Source organism: Mirounga angustirostris, unplaced genomic scaffold (genome assembly GCF_029215605.1).
Source record: "Mirounga angustirostris isolate CCGP_5_RB_7025 unplaced genomic scaffold, mMirAng1.0.hap1 SCAF_1, whole genome shotgun sequence".
Taxonomy (NCBI): Eukaryota; Metazoa; Chordata; class Mammalia; order Carnivora; family Phocidae; genus Mirounga; species Mirounga angustirostris.
Window position 1 is genome coordinate 18772203 of NW_026991709.1, and position 13472 is coordinate 18785674.

General features: G+C 41.4%; 1 protein-coding gene across 8 annotated transcripts in view; it reads left to right on the forward strand.

Moving 5' to 3' along the window:
- Window positions 1-13472, forward strand: part of APP (amyloid beta precursor protein) — a 258489-nt gene that overhangs the window by 229027 nt on the left and 15990 nt on the right. For 4 of the 8 annotated variants that reach the window (XM_064579840.1, XM_045902608.3, XM_045902610.3 and 1 more), the window contains 2 exons: window positions 1761-1982; window positions 10020-10073. In XM_064579840.1, the coding sequence (XP_064435910.1) occupies window positions 1761-1982; window positions 10020-10073 (276 nt within the window). The remainder of the gene's footprint in view (window positions 1-1760; window positions 1983-10019; window positions 10074-13472) is intronic. The other 4 variants (XM_064579848.1, XM_045902609.3, XM_045902611.3 and 1 more) reach the window with 1 other exon arrangement.

Below are 13472 nucleotides of genomic sequence, written 5' to 3' on the forward strand. Positions count from 1 at the left end.
GCCATTACCCATGACTGTGTAAGACCTGAAAGAGTTGGAATAAATCTAATGGGCCCCTTTCATCTGCATGGGAAAGGTCATTACAAGCATCAAATATTGAATTTTAGAATGGTGCAGCAGCAAATAGCTATATATTATAACTCCAATTAGACTTCAGAAGGACTGATTGTCTTGGAATTTCATCATTTAAAATGGTATCTCGCAATAAAACTGGCTCCAGAGAAGGACATTAATCTCATGCTTTAATGCTCTTCTATCAAATTGTTTTAATTGACCTGTTGGAGCAGAATTTTTTCAGGTAAAAATTTTTTTTCAATTTAAAGAGAATGGTGAAGGATGATAGGAAAATACTACAAATCAAATTTATTTTTTTAAAAAGATTTTATTTGAGAGAGAGAGAGAGAAAGAGAGAGAGAGCACATGGCGGGGGGAGGGAAGAGGGAGAAGCAGACTCCCCGCCGAGCAGGGAGCCCGATGCAGGACTCGATCCTGGGACTCCAGGGTCGTGACCTGAGCCGAAGGCAGTCGCTTAACCAACTGAGCCACCCAGGCGCCCCTACAAATCAAATTTAAATCCTGATTTTATTTTCTTCATTTTCTGCAGCAATAATACTAACCAGTGATTGGTCTGAAATATATAATACAGTGAACTCTTGACAGAGGTATGATTGGGAGATGAGATATTCTGATTAATTATCATTTTTAATAGCACACATGCTATTCGTGGGTGTCTAATTTTAAAAAATATATTCCACAGAAAAACCTGGTGACCTGTGGTGGAATTATAGGAGAGTCACAAATCTTGTTATAACCCCGTATTTAAAGCAATGATTCCAATCAGTACAAGGTTATATTCCCAACTCTCTTTTCCAGTAAAAATGCATTGCAGTAATGAAATGTATAATGTAGGAATCTTCACGAGTCTATATCAGTCAATTATGTTCCATAAAGTTGGTTTTATTTAGTCCGTTTTTTAAAAGGAGTAACTGAGGGACGCCTGGGTGGCTCAGTTGTTAAGCATCTGCCTTCGGCTCAGGTCATGATCCCAGGGTCCTGGGTTTGAACCCTATGTCGGGCTCCCTGCTCTGCAGGGAGCCTGCTTCTCTCTCTCCCACTCCCCCTGCTTGTGTGCTCGCTCTCTCTCTCTCTGTCAAATAAATAAGTAATCTTTAAAAAGGGGGTGTTGGTAACTGATAGCATTTTTTGAAGAGAAACGGCAGCGGGAAGAGGCAGGAAATTTGGCTCGAGAGGGCAAGACAGATGCTGGGAGGCAGGGAGGTTTCGCCCCCAGCGGAGCAGGCTGCAGCAGAGCTTCATCTGTGCGAGGCCACTGTCCCTTGCACGCTGCCACCACGTCCCGGCACACAGCTCAGCAGAGCACGCTGTTGATTCCCCTGTGATCACAGGATACCAGAGCCTGTGTCCGAGGAGGAAGGGGAGATTTCACTCTTGAGGTCCTTCATCGTGGGGAGGAGTGGTACAGCCGTTCAGAAGCCACAGCCTAGGTGGCAGCCAATCTCTCTCGGCTCACATCCTGCCTTGGGCACTTGCTGTGGTTTTACATAAGTGCCTCAGCTGCCACAGGCCTCAGTTTTCACATCTGTCAGATGGAGCCGACGGTGGTACCCACCTCCTGGCTGTGCATGAGGTCGTGTGTGCAGAGCAGTTCAGGTTGCGTCTGGCTGACAGGAAATGGTAGCCCCTGCGGCAGTCCTGCGTGTTGCTGTGACCCACCATACATACGGCTCTGTTCTGTTTAGATGAGCTGCTTCAGAAAGAGCAGAACTACTCGGATGACGTCTTGGCCAACATGATCAGTGAACCAAGAATCAGTTACGGAAACGATGCCCTCATGCCGTCTTTGACAGAAACGAAAACCACCGTGGAGCTTCTTCCCGTGAATGGGGAGTTCGGCCTGGACGATCTCCAACCCTGGCATCCTTTTGGGGTCGACTCGGTGCCAGCCAATACAGAAAATGAAGGTAAGAGGCCCTGGTGAGAACAAGAACATTCTGGTCTGTGTGTATATACATCTTTCTGATATTCTTGAGTGGTGACTTCTTATATGCATTCGAAAAACAAAATACTCTCTCACCGAGAGGTATTTCGTTGCTTCTGGAAAAAAAAAAGAGAACAGTATTCAGTGTGTGTTTATGAGGCAGCAGACAGTCTAGGCTCACCTTCAGAGCAAACAGACGGGATGAAATTATGTCAGTTTTTCTCCCGCGGGGAGAAGTTTTCATGGGGCCTGCAGAAACAGAGATTTGAAATAGTCTTTGCTGGTTATTTATTCTAGTGCATTAAATTTCAGATTGCACCGAATGTTACAGGCAAAGATAAAGAACCACCTACAAATAAAATGTAATTTTGCTGAAGATGTAAGCAACTTTGTGTTTAGAAAGTTAAATTTAAGGCAGCTCTCAGAGTTCAGAAGCGAATCAATCTACGTGTTTTGTCCTATGATAGCTCAGAGAGGATTTTCTCTGTCAACAAATTTGCACATTGGATGATTTCATTCACAGGGATTTCTTAGCAGAAACTTCTAAGTAGTATTTCTTAATGAGACAACATCTTTTAGTTCTTTTTATTCCATAAACATTTTTACATGTTCAGAAGTACGCAATTTCAAACACAGGAACACCTTGATTTCTCAACACTAATAGCACTTTTTTTAAGAACACCAGATTTTACCTGTGAGTGTCTTTATGAGAGTGGCAAGTTCAGATAGTGGTAATAACTGTAATATGACTATTTATAGTGAAGATACCTCAAAATGCAGTCAGTATACACCTCAGACTAAATTTGAGCTCAGTATCAGACCTTAAGTGTACTACAGAAGTTTTTTCTTGAAGAACCATTACAGAAAATCTTTCTGTGGACAATTTCCATGTGAGTAATTGCCCCAAATTTGTTGCATTAATTTGAAAAAAGTGCACCTTATAGTAGTAATACCAGCTACTCATTTGTAACATAAAAGTAATTAACACTTCACCATTTATAAAAATAATTCTGACATAGAGAAAAAATTTAAAGACTTCTAAAAATTGAAGAACTTCAGTTACGAGGGTAACTTCCTTATTAAATTTATTAATAAGAGAGTGCTGACTGTACCATTTTTTTAATAGGTGGATACATTTTGGTCTTTTAAAATCCTCATCATTCAGTTACTAATGAAAATTCTTTGTGGAAAATATCCAGTCTCATTTGTAAATTGAACGCACACTAGATTTCCTCTTTTCCTTTAACAGGAAAAATTATTTGGTATAAAGGGCTCAATGTGCTGTTAAAGGAGCTGTTTAATTCAGGGAGAAGTAGGTCCCACATCGGACTGAAGTCTGACAAACTTCCTTTGGTAGAAAATTACAACCCTTAATGCACTTTTTACCAAATAATGTTAAATGTTTGTCATTTATGTCCAACCCTTAGCTTTTTACGAAAAAAGAATTTAAATGTATAGATTAGACTGTTCTTTGTTAAAAATTACCCCTGCCTTTGAGAATTTATTCAACTGCAGTGATTCTAAAATTATAATTTACAAAGAACTTCCTATCACTTTCTCGTAATCGGAGACCTTTTCACATCTTTCAAATACGTAGTTTCTATAAGTAAAATGTTCCCATTTAATATTTTCCATTACTTGTTGATTTTGGAAAAGTAGGATAAAACCTCTTTCGGAGCCTACCTGAATTTTTATGATCACACACACACACCCCCCCCAAAATAATAAAAACTAGAAATTGTAATTTATTTATGGTAAAGTTTATTATGGAAAGATTTAGAAAGCAAAGTAAGCTACATTAGCAGAGTAAAAATTAATTTGTAGAAATTACTGTGTATGTTTGATGTAATACTTGGTATTTCCCTTAAATGTTGTGAATCCTATACAAATGTGGGCTATATAGAGTTTTTAGAAGAACAACAACAACGAAAACACTCAGCCCTGTTTATGTTAGCTTCTTCAAACTTAATGAATACAGTGAAATGCGATGATCTTGGTGCCACATAGCACCAAGAATAGCAAAATTGTGGGCGCCTGGGTGGCTCAGTCGGTTAAGCGACTGCCTTCGGCTCAGGTCATGATCCCAGGGTCCTGGGATCGAGCCCCGCATTGGGCTCCCTGCTCTGCGGGGAGCCTGCTTCTCCCTCTCCCACTCCCCCTGCTTGTGTTCCCTCTCTCGCTGTGTCTCTCTCTGTCAAATAAATAAATAAAATCTTTAAAAAAAAAAAAAAAAGAATAGCAAAATTGTGTATATTCTTCTAGAAGGTGTTGCATTTCCTGAATTTCAGATTTTCTCTTTACTTTCTCACTCTTACTGAGAGCTTAACTGCTTAATATGAATACCGCATTTCCTTGGTATCTTTAATGAGGTAAATTTAACTTTGCATTTGTCATATTTGTAGTATAAATAATACCAACAGTTAAATAAGTCTTCCTTTATGTGCTCCAGGCATTTTATCTTGACTTCATATGTATATATGAATATATTTGGTCTCCATTAAAAAGTATATGCATTCTAGTAAACATTTGGCTTATATTAAAATTTTTAAATAGTAGCCAAACTGACCCACTCTGTTTAGGGAAAAGAAATGCAAGGATATTGGTTGTTCTTTTTAAGGAGAAATAGAGGGAGGAACTGTTTTACCAAACCTGCTTCCTAAAATGCAAACTGTGATGCCACTGGCAACACGTCCCCCGTTTTCCTGGTCTTCTACCCCTTGACTGTCCTCCCAAATCAAATAAGAAGGAAGTCTTGGTCCAAGATAGGAGGCAAGCAGTGATTCTCCCCCCAACACTTGCCCGATAACCCAAGAAAGAAAGAAGTTTGGGTTCACTACTGGGTTTCTCCAAAGTGATCAGTTTTTGGAAGGCTAAGCACAAGAGATTTTAGAGACCCCAGAACAGCAATGGACTTTAAACACCCCCACTCAGGAGGAGACTCTGAGAGTGGCCTGTCCGCCATGGGTCCTAGGAGACTGTCTGTGCTTGTGCATATGGACACCCCCCCTGGGCCCTTGGGTGCTGCCAAGATGCCCGTTTGGGCAAAGTCCTTGATTGAGTGCCTCTGGACCCTTGACCAGGACCCAGCTGCTCACATTGCCCAAGCCTCATCAGAAGAGCTGATACTCTTGTTAAATAAAGACCTGTCATTGATAAAGCAAAATCTTTTTTTTTTTTTTAAAGATTTTATTTATTTATTTGAGAGAGAGAGAGAGAGCACATGAGATGGGGGGAGGGTCAGAGGGAGAAGCAGACTCCCCGCCGAGCAGGGAGCCCGATGCGGGACTTGATCCGGAGACTCCAGGATCATGACCTGAGCCGAAGGCAGTCGCCTAACCAACTGAGCCACCCAGGCGCCCTTAACAGTGAATCCTAAAATAAAACGAACTGACAGTGTTTCAAGGGAAAAATCAATATAATGGATGTAATTTATAATAAGTGTTTCAACACGTAAGTATTCAGGCTTGACTGCTAGTGGAAAGAGTGACGTGGTCAGGAGTTTGTCCTGTATGGATGTGACAGATACAAATGTAGACTGACACAAGGGCTGATTCCACGATTCAGGTTCTGTGAGCAACAGTGGATGATTTCCTGACATAGTGAAGAACTCTTGGGAAGGCTCTAACGAAAACAATCTTCCCTCATTGTACCCGGTGATGAGCTCTTAGTGTATCCAGGTTACAGTAAGAACTATGCAAAAAATGCTTTGTGTTTATATATTCAACTGAGTTACGCTGTAAACTCACATAATCATAGATAAACAAATGTCCAGCAGGAAGTTAGGAAATCGTAGAGGATGTAGAGCTATTTTTATTCGTGTGGGATTGCCCTGTGCACGGCATCTAGCATCCTTGGTCCCCATCCCCTGGAAGCCAGTAATGTCCTCCCTTGCCCTGTATTCGTGGTAATAACCAAGAACCCCTTCACATCCCCACCATCCCACAGAATAGTAGCTACCCCACAGTCCTGAATGGTGTGGATCATCAGAGTTTAAATTCCAGCTCTGCTGGGTGTGGTGAGCAAGTTAGAGAGTCTCTGTGGCTATTTCCTGGTCTATAAAACAAAGGTGACAATAATTCTTAATTCAGAGATGAGGTATGAGCATTAAGTGAGATGGCAGGCAAAGTATCTACAACACAGTAAATATTTAGTGTGGCTTTTTCTTTCTTTTCTTTCCTTTATTTTCCTTCCTCCCTCCCTCCCTTTCTCCCTCCCTCCTTCCTTCCTTCGTTCCTTTTGTTCCTTCGTTCGTTCATTTGTTCTTTCTATAGAATCAGGATCTTATTACCAGAGACTCAGGGAGAGTCACCCTATAGTCCAAACAATATATCCTTAAAAATTAATGATTATAACAAGCCATATAATGACTCAGTCCTAAAATCTCCCCCTTTCTGCCCTCCCCATTGCCTCCCCTTCTTCCCTCTCCCCAGGGCCTTGTTCCTTGTGAATGTCTCAGACACATGCTCACACACGGAGCCACTGAAAATACCTAAAATTCTCAAAGGATTTCCTTTCATTGTTCATGCAGTCCTTATCATCATAGCTTCAGACGCTTACCAACAATTTATTGCTTTTTCTTAAGACCAGTCAGTCGAGTCCAGAGAGAGGGTCAGACACCCAGGCCTTATTTTAATTTATATTGAAAAACTAAGCATATCACAGTTTTCTGATATTTTAGGCTCTTTGACCAGCTACGGTTTGCCTTGAGGGATTTTTTTTGTGGTTTTTTTCATATCCACGAAACTCAACCGGATAACCAAAAGTGAAGCTGTTATTTATCAAACTGTTGTTCCCATGGATCGTGAAGTTTTCTGGCTAAAGGCATCTGTGTTTGTTCTGCTTGATCCCGATTGCCTGAGCAGGCGAGCCATGGAGTGGACAACAGTCAGCTTCCTTGTATAGAATACATACGTGAAATACTATAATATTCTCAAAGACCACAACAGGTCTTATAAGACTGTATATTTATAATTGCAAAGTGCCGTTGCCCGCTGGTATATTTCTAATTAGCCTAATAAAGAAGCAATGACCAAATCTCTTTAAATGCTAAAATTGAGAGGCACCTGGGTGGCTCAGTCGGCTAAGCGTCTAACTCTTCAGTACAGCTCAGGTTGTGATGTCAGGGTCGTGAGATCAAGCCCCGAGTCAGGCTCCCCACTCAGTGGGGAGTCTGCTTGAGATTCTCTCTCTCATTCCCTCTGCCCCCTCCCCCACTCACATACACCCTCTCTCTCTAAAATAAATAAATTTTAAAAATCTTTTAAAAAATTAAATACAAAAATAAGTGCTGGAATTGAAAATAAATAATGTTATATTCAGGCCTGTTTTCTTGCTGATTCTTCCATTCCCTTTGGCCTGGTGGCAGGCGGTGCTCGGCAGCATTCAGCTTAGAACTGGTCTGTTACAATAAGCAGCATGAGAACAAACTCAAGCCCCAGAATGTGAATCATTCTGTTTCTCTCCTCTCTTAGGGGAAGGTTTGTTTCAAAACTATTGAAGGCATGGGAATAACACATTTCTGCCTAAGTTTATCATCCTTTAAGATGACCTCTTTCTTATTTTTAATTTACTAAACAGCTACTGTAAAATGTTATGAACACTATATTGATGTCACCTTCTAGTAAAACAAGCAATAGTTCATTTTGGAAAATTAGAAAGTATTTGTGTCGGACTGGGAAATAATGCAGCACTTTGTCTTGTAGATGTATGTGCGCATTTCTGGCAACGATGTCATAATTGTCTTTTAAAAAAATTGATAGATGTCCGCTCACTCAACACAGGCGTTACTTTCTGAATATTAATTCATACTGAATCAGCCTCAAACTGTTAAAGCAGGCTTAGGGTTTAAGTCAATAAAACTATTAACACCTTCCTAAAAAACAGACCAGGTTTTATTACTGTTTTCAAACAATACATGCACATGGGGAAGAAAAGGCAGAGAAGTTTCTAGAAATAATCTCCTCACCCAGAAATAACTAATGATAACTTTTTGTGGTAATATCTTTCAGACTTTTTTTTTTTTTTGTCTATACATTTGATGCTTTTTCTGTATTTCTTTAAGGAATTGTGGAATAGTGCTTTATCATTTGTAAGGTTCTTGTGCATACGTGTGCACATTTGAGCCCTGGAAAAACCATGTTTACTTATGACAAAACCAAGGATTGGAAAGAATTTGGCTTGCCCAAGATCACAGAGTAAATCAGTGGTGGCTTTAAAGTGGACCCTGGGACCAACTAGCAGCTCTTCAGCCTGTATTTAAACCACAGATTAACTGCTGATTCCCTCATGAGTCAAATACAGTTTCTGATGATTTAGCCATTGAGGAATAGGATCCCCACTTCGAGTTCCTTTTTTGCCCCATGAGTGTGCTCGGGCATGCTGTTCTCTTCAACTGAAGCACCACTGGCGCTCTCGTGAGGAAATTCTCAAAAAATACAATCATCCCTCCGTTAACTCTATTTTACGAGGAGTTACTACCCTCACTAAATACTGTTGCAGATGGGAAAAAGGCGAAACACAGAGAATCTGTGTCATTCAAATGTATGTGTGAGTTGCAGCAGGATGTCTTAAACCTATCGTAGCAGTAAAGTAGTAGAAATCAATCCTCCTCTCAGCAAGAGTTGTTAGGGAAGATTTAATAAATGCAGTTTCATAGTATTGGAGCATTTCTGAAACAGGTTTTGAAATTGATTTGTTTCTCACTACAATGAGAAGAGGCTATTTTATGTATGAAGAAACAGCCTCAGAAGTGGCCATTCGCCCAAAGTTGCTTGGGTGCGAATGTCATGCCACCACCCTGCATAACAAAGGCCCAAACCACGTTGCTCTTTGGATTCATCCAAATGTCTTCGTATTCTCAGAAACCTGATTTTTTTTTTCATAATTTGAAGGCTTGACTTCCTGCCGTTCTCTTCTCCCTCACTGTTCTGCCAGCATGTGACATTCAGGATCGATTGGGTTTGTAATCCCCCCTGGGAATGCCACGCTGTGTGCATCAGTAAGCTGGATGGTCTTCCTGAAACTGCTCATCCAGAAGCCAGCCCATCGAGCACACCTTATCTTCCCCTGGACATCTTTGCTCACCTTTCCTTACCTTCTTACCTTGTATTTCCCAGACCTTACCCAAAGGGCTTTTCCCCTCCCTCGGCTTCATTTGCCCCTTGTCCGTTTATTAATCCTTAAAGCTTTGTTTCTCTCCCTTGCCTGTTTCTTCAAAGACCAGTCTAAATTCAAGTTAATATTTTCTGAGATTCAGAAGCACTTAGGAAATGCCAGCTAACGGTAAGCAATGGCGGGCACCGTGGTACCACCTGCAAGGCTTCCTTTGGGGCCGGCCCAGAATTCTCACAAAGGGACGATTGTGGAAGTTGAGAAATACGAAAGGAAGTACTCACATTTCACACATGACAACTGTATGTCGTCTGTTAATAATCAGCCTTTAAAATTAAAGAGAGACTGACTCCCTAGTTTACTTCTTTTACCCTCAAAATGGGAGCAAATTTGGTGCACTAAATGGCAGATTATGTGGTGAGACTTTCCTCTGCTGATAAATTCATATTTGCATTTCCCCTGGGGATTTAATGGGAGTCCTTTTGTAGTTAATTAACTGTAAAATAAGATCGGACAGTTGTAAAAGGAGGTATCTTCAAGATTTTCCACCAGGCTGGGTATATTGTATTTTATTTCTAATCAAAAGCCAAGAAACCATCCCTAAACTCGATGAGAGGTAATTCCACATTCCCCATCCCCTCTTCTTTGATGTTGCTGCATATCCTGGTGAGTGCTTTTATTAGAAAACCTAAGGAGTAGGATTGGCCCATCAGTTATGATAAGCCTTTCAAAGTGGTCCCCCTCCCATTCCCTGATACTCGGGATTAACTCACTGTGGTTCTTTTCCACCTGTTCCTTTTTTATAACTTACGTATTTCACATGCTTTTCCCTGCTCTATGTTCAGGAGCCACAACTCACCATCTTGATTTGTCTTGTTTGCTTTCCGTGTATCTTGCTTCCTGTGCCCAGTTGAGCCTGTTGACGCCCGCCCTGCTGCCGACCGAGGACTGACCACCCGACCAGGTATAACCCGGTTCCCTTCTACCTCAGCATCTTGCGCTTGAGCTCGAGCACCCGCCGTCCCCGCTCTTTGCTATTAGCCTCTCTCAACTGCAGATACTAAGGGAGAGGATTTGAAATGACCTTGGAAACCAGACTTCTCAAAAATTCCCTTTGCTTTTCCTTACACTTTATTTTCCAATTTCCTGTTGAAGTAATCTGTTTTTCTTTCCGAGCTTTCCTTTTCAAACAATAAAAGAGCCCTTCCAACTTATGGGATTTTTTTTTTAAGTGGAGAAGAGTATATAGACCTCTCTGTCCTCAAAAATGGAAAACCACACAGATACACACTCTGTCTGGTGACAATGTGGTTTCCACTTTGAATAGCTCATCCTTCCCTTCTTGTTTGGTGTGCAGACACCGAGAAGAGGGTCCTCTTCTGACTGAACTGGGCTCAAACTTCAATCAGTTTCTCATGTAGATGTGACTTTCTAAAAATACTAGAACGGGACTACTTCTAGAGCCTAGAAATATTTACATTTTCTTTTTCGTGGGTTGTATGGACTTAACGCTCCATGAGTAACTAAAATGACAGAAAGGATGTATGTGCATAGTTTTATATACAAGTCTTTTCTTTTTGTTACCATTTAAAATTCCCATTAACACTGAAAAATAGACCAAAAAAAAAATTTTTTTTTTTTTTTTTACAGTTCCTCCAGCATTAAGAAGAAATACACTTTGACCCTTTGCTCTGTATTCAGCCTGTATCTCAAGCTGTTTTAAAAATCAGTGCCACGCACAACAGAAGGGCACGCGAGCCTGGTTTTTGACTTCACGCACAACTCTGCCCAATGAACAGTACCCATTGTTTTCCATGAATCAAAGACAGTAGTTACTGAGTTGACATGGCTGTATATTCTAGAGAGATTTAACTCCACAAACAATGGATACCTTCCCATGTTTATCTTCTTCCTTATCCCCGTATTGACCCCGTGCGATAGTCAAGGGCCAGGGAATTCACCTTGATGGAAGATATTAACACATGGAGGTCCCTGGTTCGGGTTAAGTTGGTGGCAGGCCAAGAAGAGACCCGGCCCCTCTCACTGCCAGTGCCAGCTCAGTCACTTCTGTCCCCAGCCATAGCCATAGATGAGAACTCCGAATCTGCCCTGTGGCATCATCATGCCTCTGTGTGGCTGTCCACAGGGCGGCAGGGAGAGTGGAGTGACCCGTTTTGATGGCCGTTCTCGCTGATTTTATAAATCTCTGCCTTTAGGGCTTTTCAGAGGAACTTAAGTGATAGTAAGTCAGACACAGTTTGGGCTCTCCTAATGTCTTCCTTATTGCCATTGTCACACAAGTGAATTTTAAGGAGCCGGCCCATTGACATCCACATCCTGCTCAGCTCGTGGTGGAGCTCAAGGCTGAGGGTCAGTTCCATTCTAACCAGCTGAGACCAGTGAGCTGGTGGATGGTCATTTGCCTTGGGCCTTTTTTTATGGCACTGTCTATTTTGTATTTAAGGAAGAGATGCTTTTCATCTACAAGAATAAAAAGTGAATTAGAAACACTCTTTCAACCAATTTTGTAAAAGTGCCTCCATTGGGCCCTCTAGGCCAATGTGTTCTAATTGAAATCTGGGGGAGGGGAGGTTGATACCACCAAAGTTGGTTCCCCCCTCTTTTAAAAAATGTAACATGAAAACAACGTCCATGCATTTCCCCAAAACAATCTGTTTTAAGGGAAGAGCTAGAAAGCAGTTAGAGGTGTTTTGTCGGGGGAAGAAGCCATCTGAAGCCTTTATTATAACAATAATGATGTTTCCATAACAGGAATACTTCATTTTGGTATTTCCCAAAGATCAGTGCATTAAATGCTGTGGTGCGTCGAAAGAAGTGAAATGATAAGGTCCCTGTTCTCAGGAGCTTGAAGTATAATAAGAGGAACACACTTGGCCTATTTAAAAGAGGAGATGGAATTAGAAAGTCAGGGGAATACAGACCCACATAAGGTATAAACCAGGGCATCCGTGATGTAAGTGGACGGGGCACTCGCCGAGGGTGTGTTAACCTCGGCACGCACTGGAGGTCAGCTTCGGGAAAGCTTTCAAAAGATTTGAGTCTCATCCATTGGCAAAGAAGAGGAGAAGGATTCAAAGATGAGAGTATGGCCTAGGCTCAGCCTTCTTTCTTATACTGTGTGAGGTGAGGGCTTCCCCAATAAAAGAAGGGCCATATGGTAAGAAAGAAGGATCAGATCCAAAGTGAGGAAGAGTCTAGTTTACGAATAGCTCTATTTGCTGGGTAGGTAGTGAGACCTCGCTCGCTCTTTCTGTGCTTACAGTCTGTCTCCCGAGCACTTGGACCAATTCCCTGCTATGTTCATAGCATTAGGTTGGGTTCTTCCAACATCGCACTTGAGGAGACTGCATGCTTGAGTTCAGTGTGATGAATTATATCTTTAGACTTTCCAAACTTAGCCTTCCCGGGATTGTCATAGCGTGTCATTCGTTGATGGCAGTTGAGTAATTGCTGTTGTCACTGTAACACAAACAAAGAAAGGGTCTGCCTGTAATCATGACCGAGGAAGGTGACTTCTGTTTGTCTTTCATATCTGAAAAGCCAGGACACGTCACTTTTAGAATGTAGTGTCAGGTAGGGAAAGCATGTTATCAGTGGTGATTTCTGGGCATAGTGGCCATTACGGCTACTCCCCTGTCTTCTTCCAGGGGAAAATGGGCTCTGAAGGTCAAGTAACACCATTTGACCAAAATAAAGAAGGAAAATATATTAGCAAGCTCTTCACAGGGAGAGGAAAGCTACCGTTTCCACTATAATTTATTACCACCCTTCTCCAGGCCTCATAAAGGAGAGACCAAGTCCTTGACCTCCAAGCCATGTGAAAGGTGTCATGAGGGACATGCCTCCTTCCCCCCTCAAATGAACAACAGATTCTGCTCACTTACCATGACAGACCCGGAGTCACACCAGGGCTTAGAAAGAGAAAACACACCTGATGAGCGTATAAGCAAAAGGTCCCTGTGATGTATTTAAATCTACACATCACGTTTTACATTTCATCACATGCTATGTGAGCTTATTGCTGATGATGTTTCCCTATGTGCAAGCTTACTAATTTTTCTTCCCTTTTAGTGAGATTTGCTTAATGTATAGAAAATCTTTTCTCTAAGTGATTGCACATGCTATACAAAAATGAACTAGAAGGACCTCTTTCTCCTGAGAGTCTCACAGACTATTGAGCTATAATTAACTATCTGTTGTTCTGACTTGTTATGCGAATTTGAATTTTGGTTTGAGTACCAAAAGTATTTTCACTCTCCTTTCAGAAATAATGTGGGCTTTTACAGTTTTGAGCAGAGAGCTCCTGTTTTTTCGAATTGTTGGTCCCACAAATCTAAAAGAA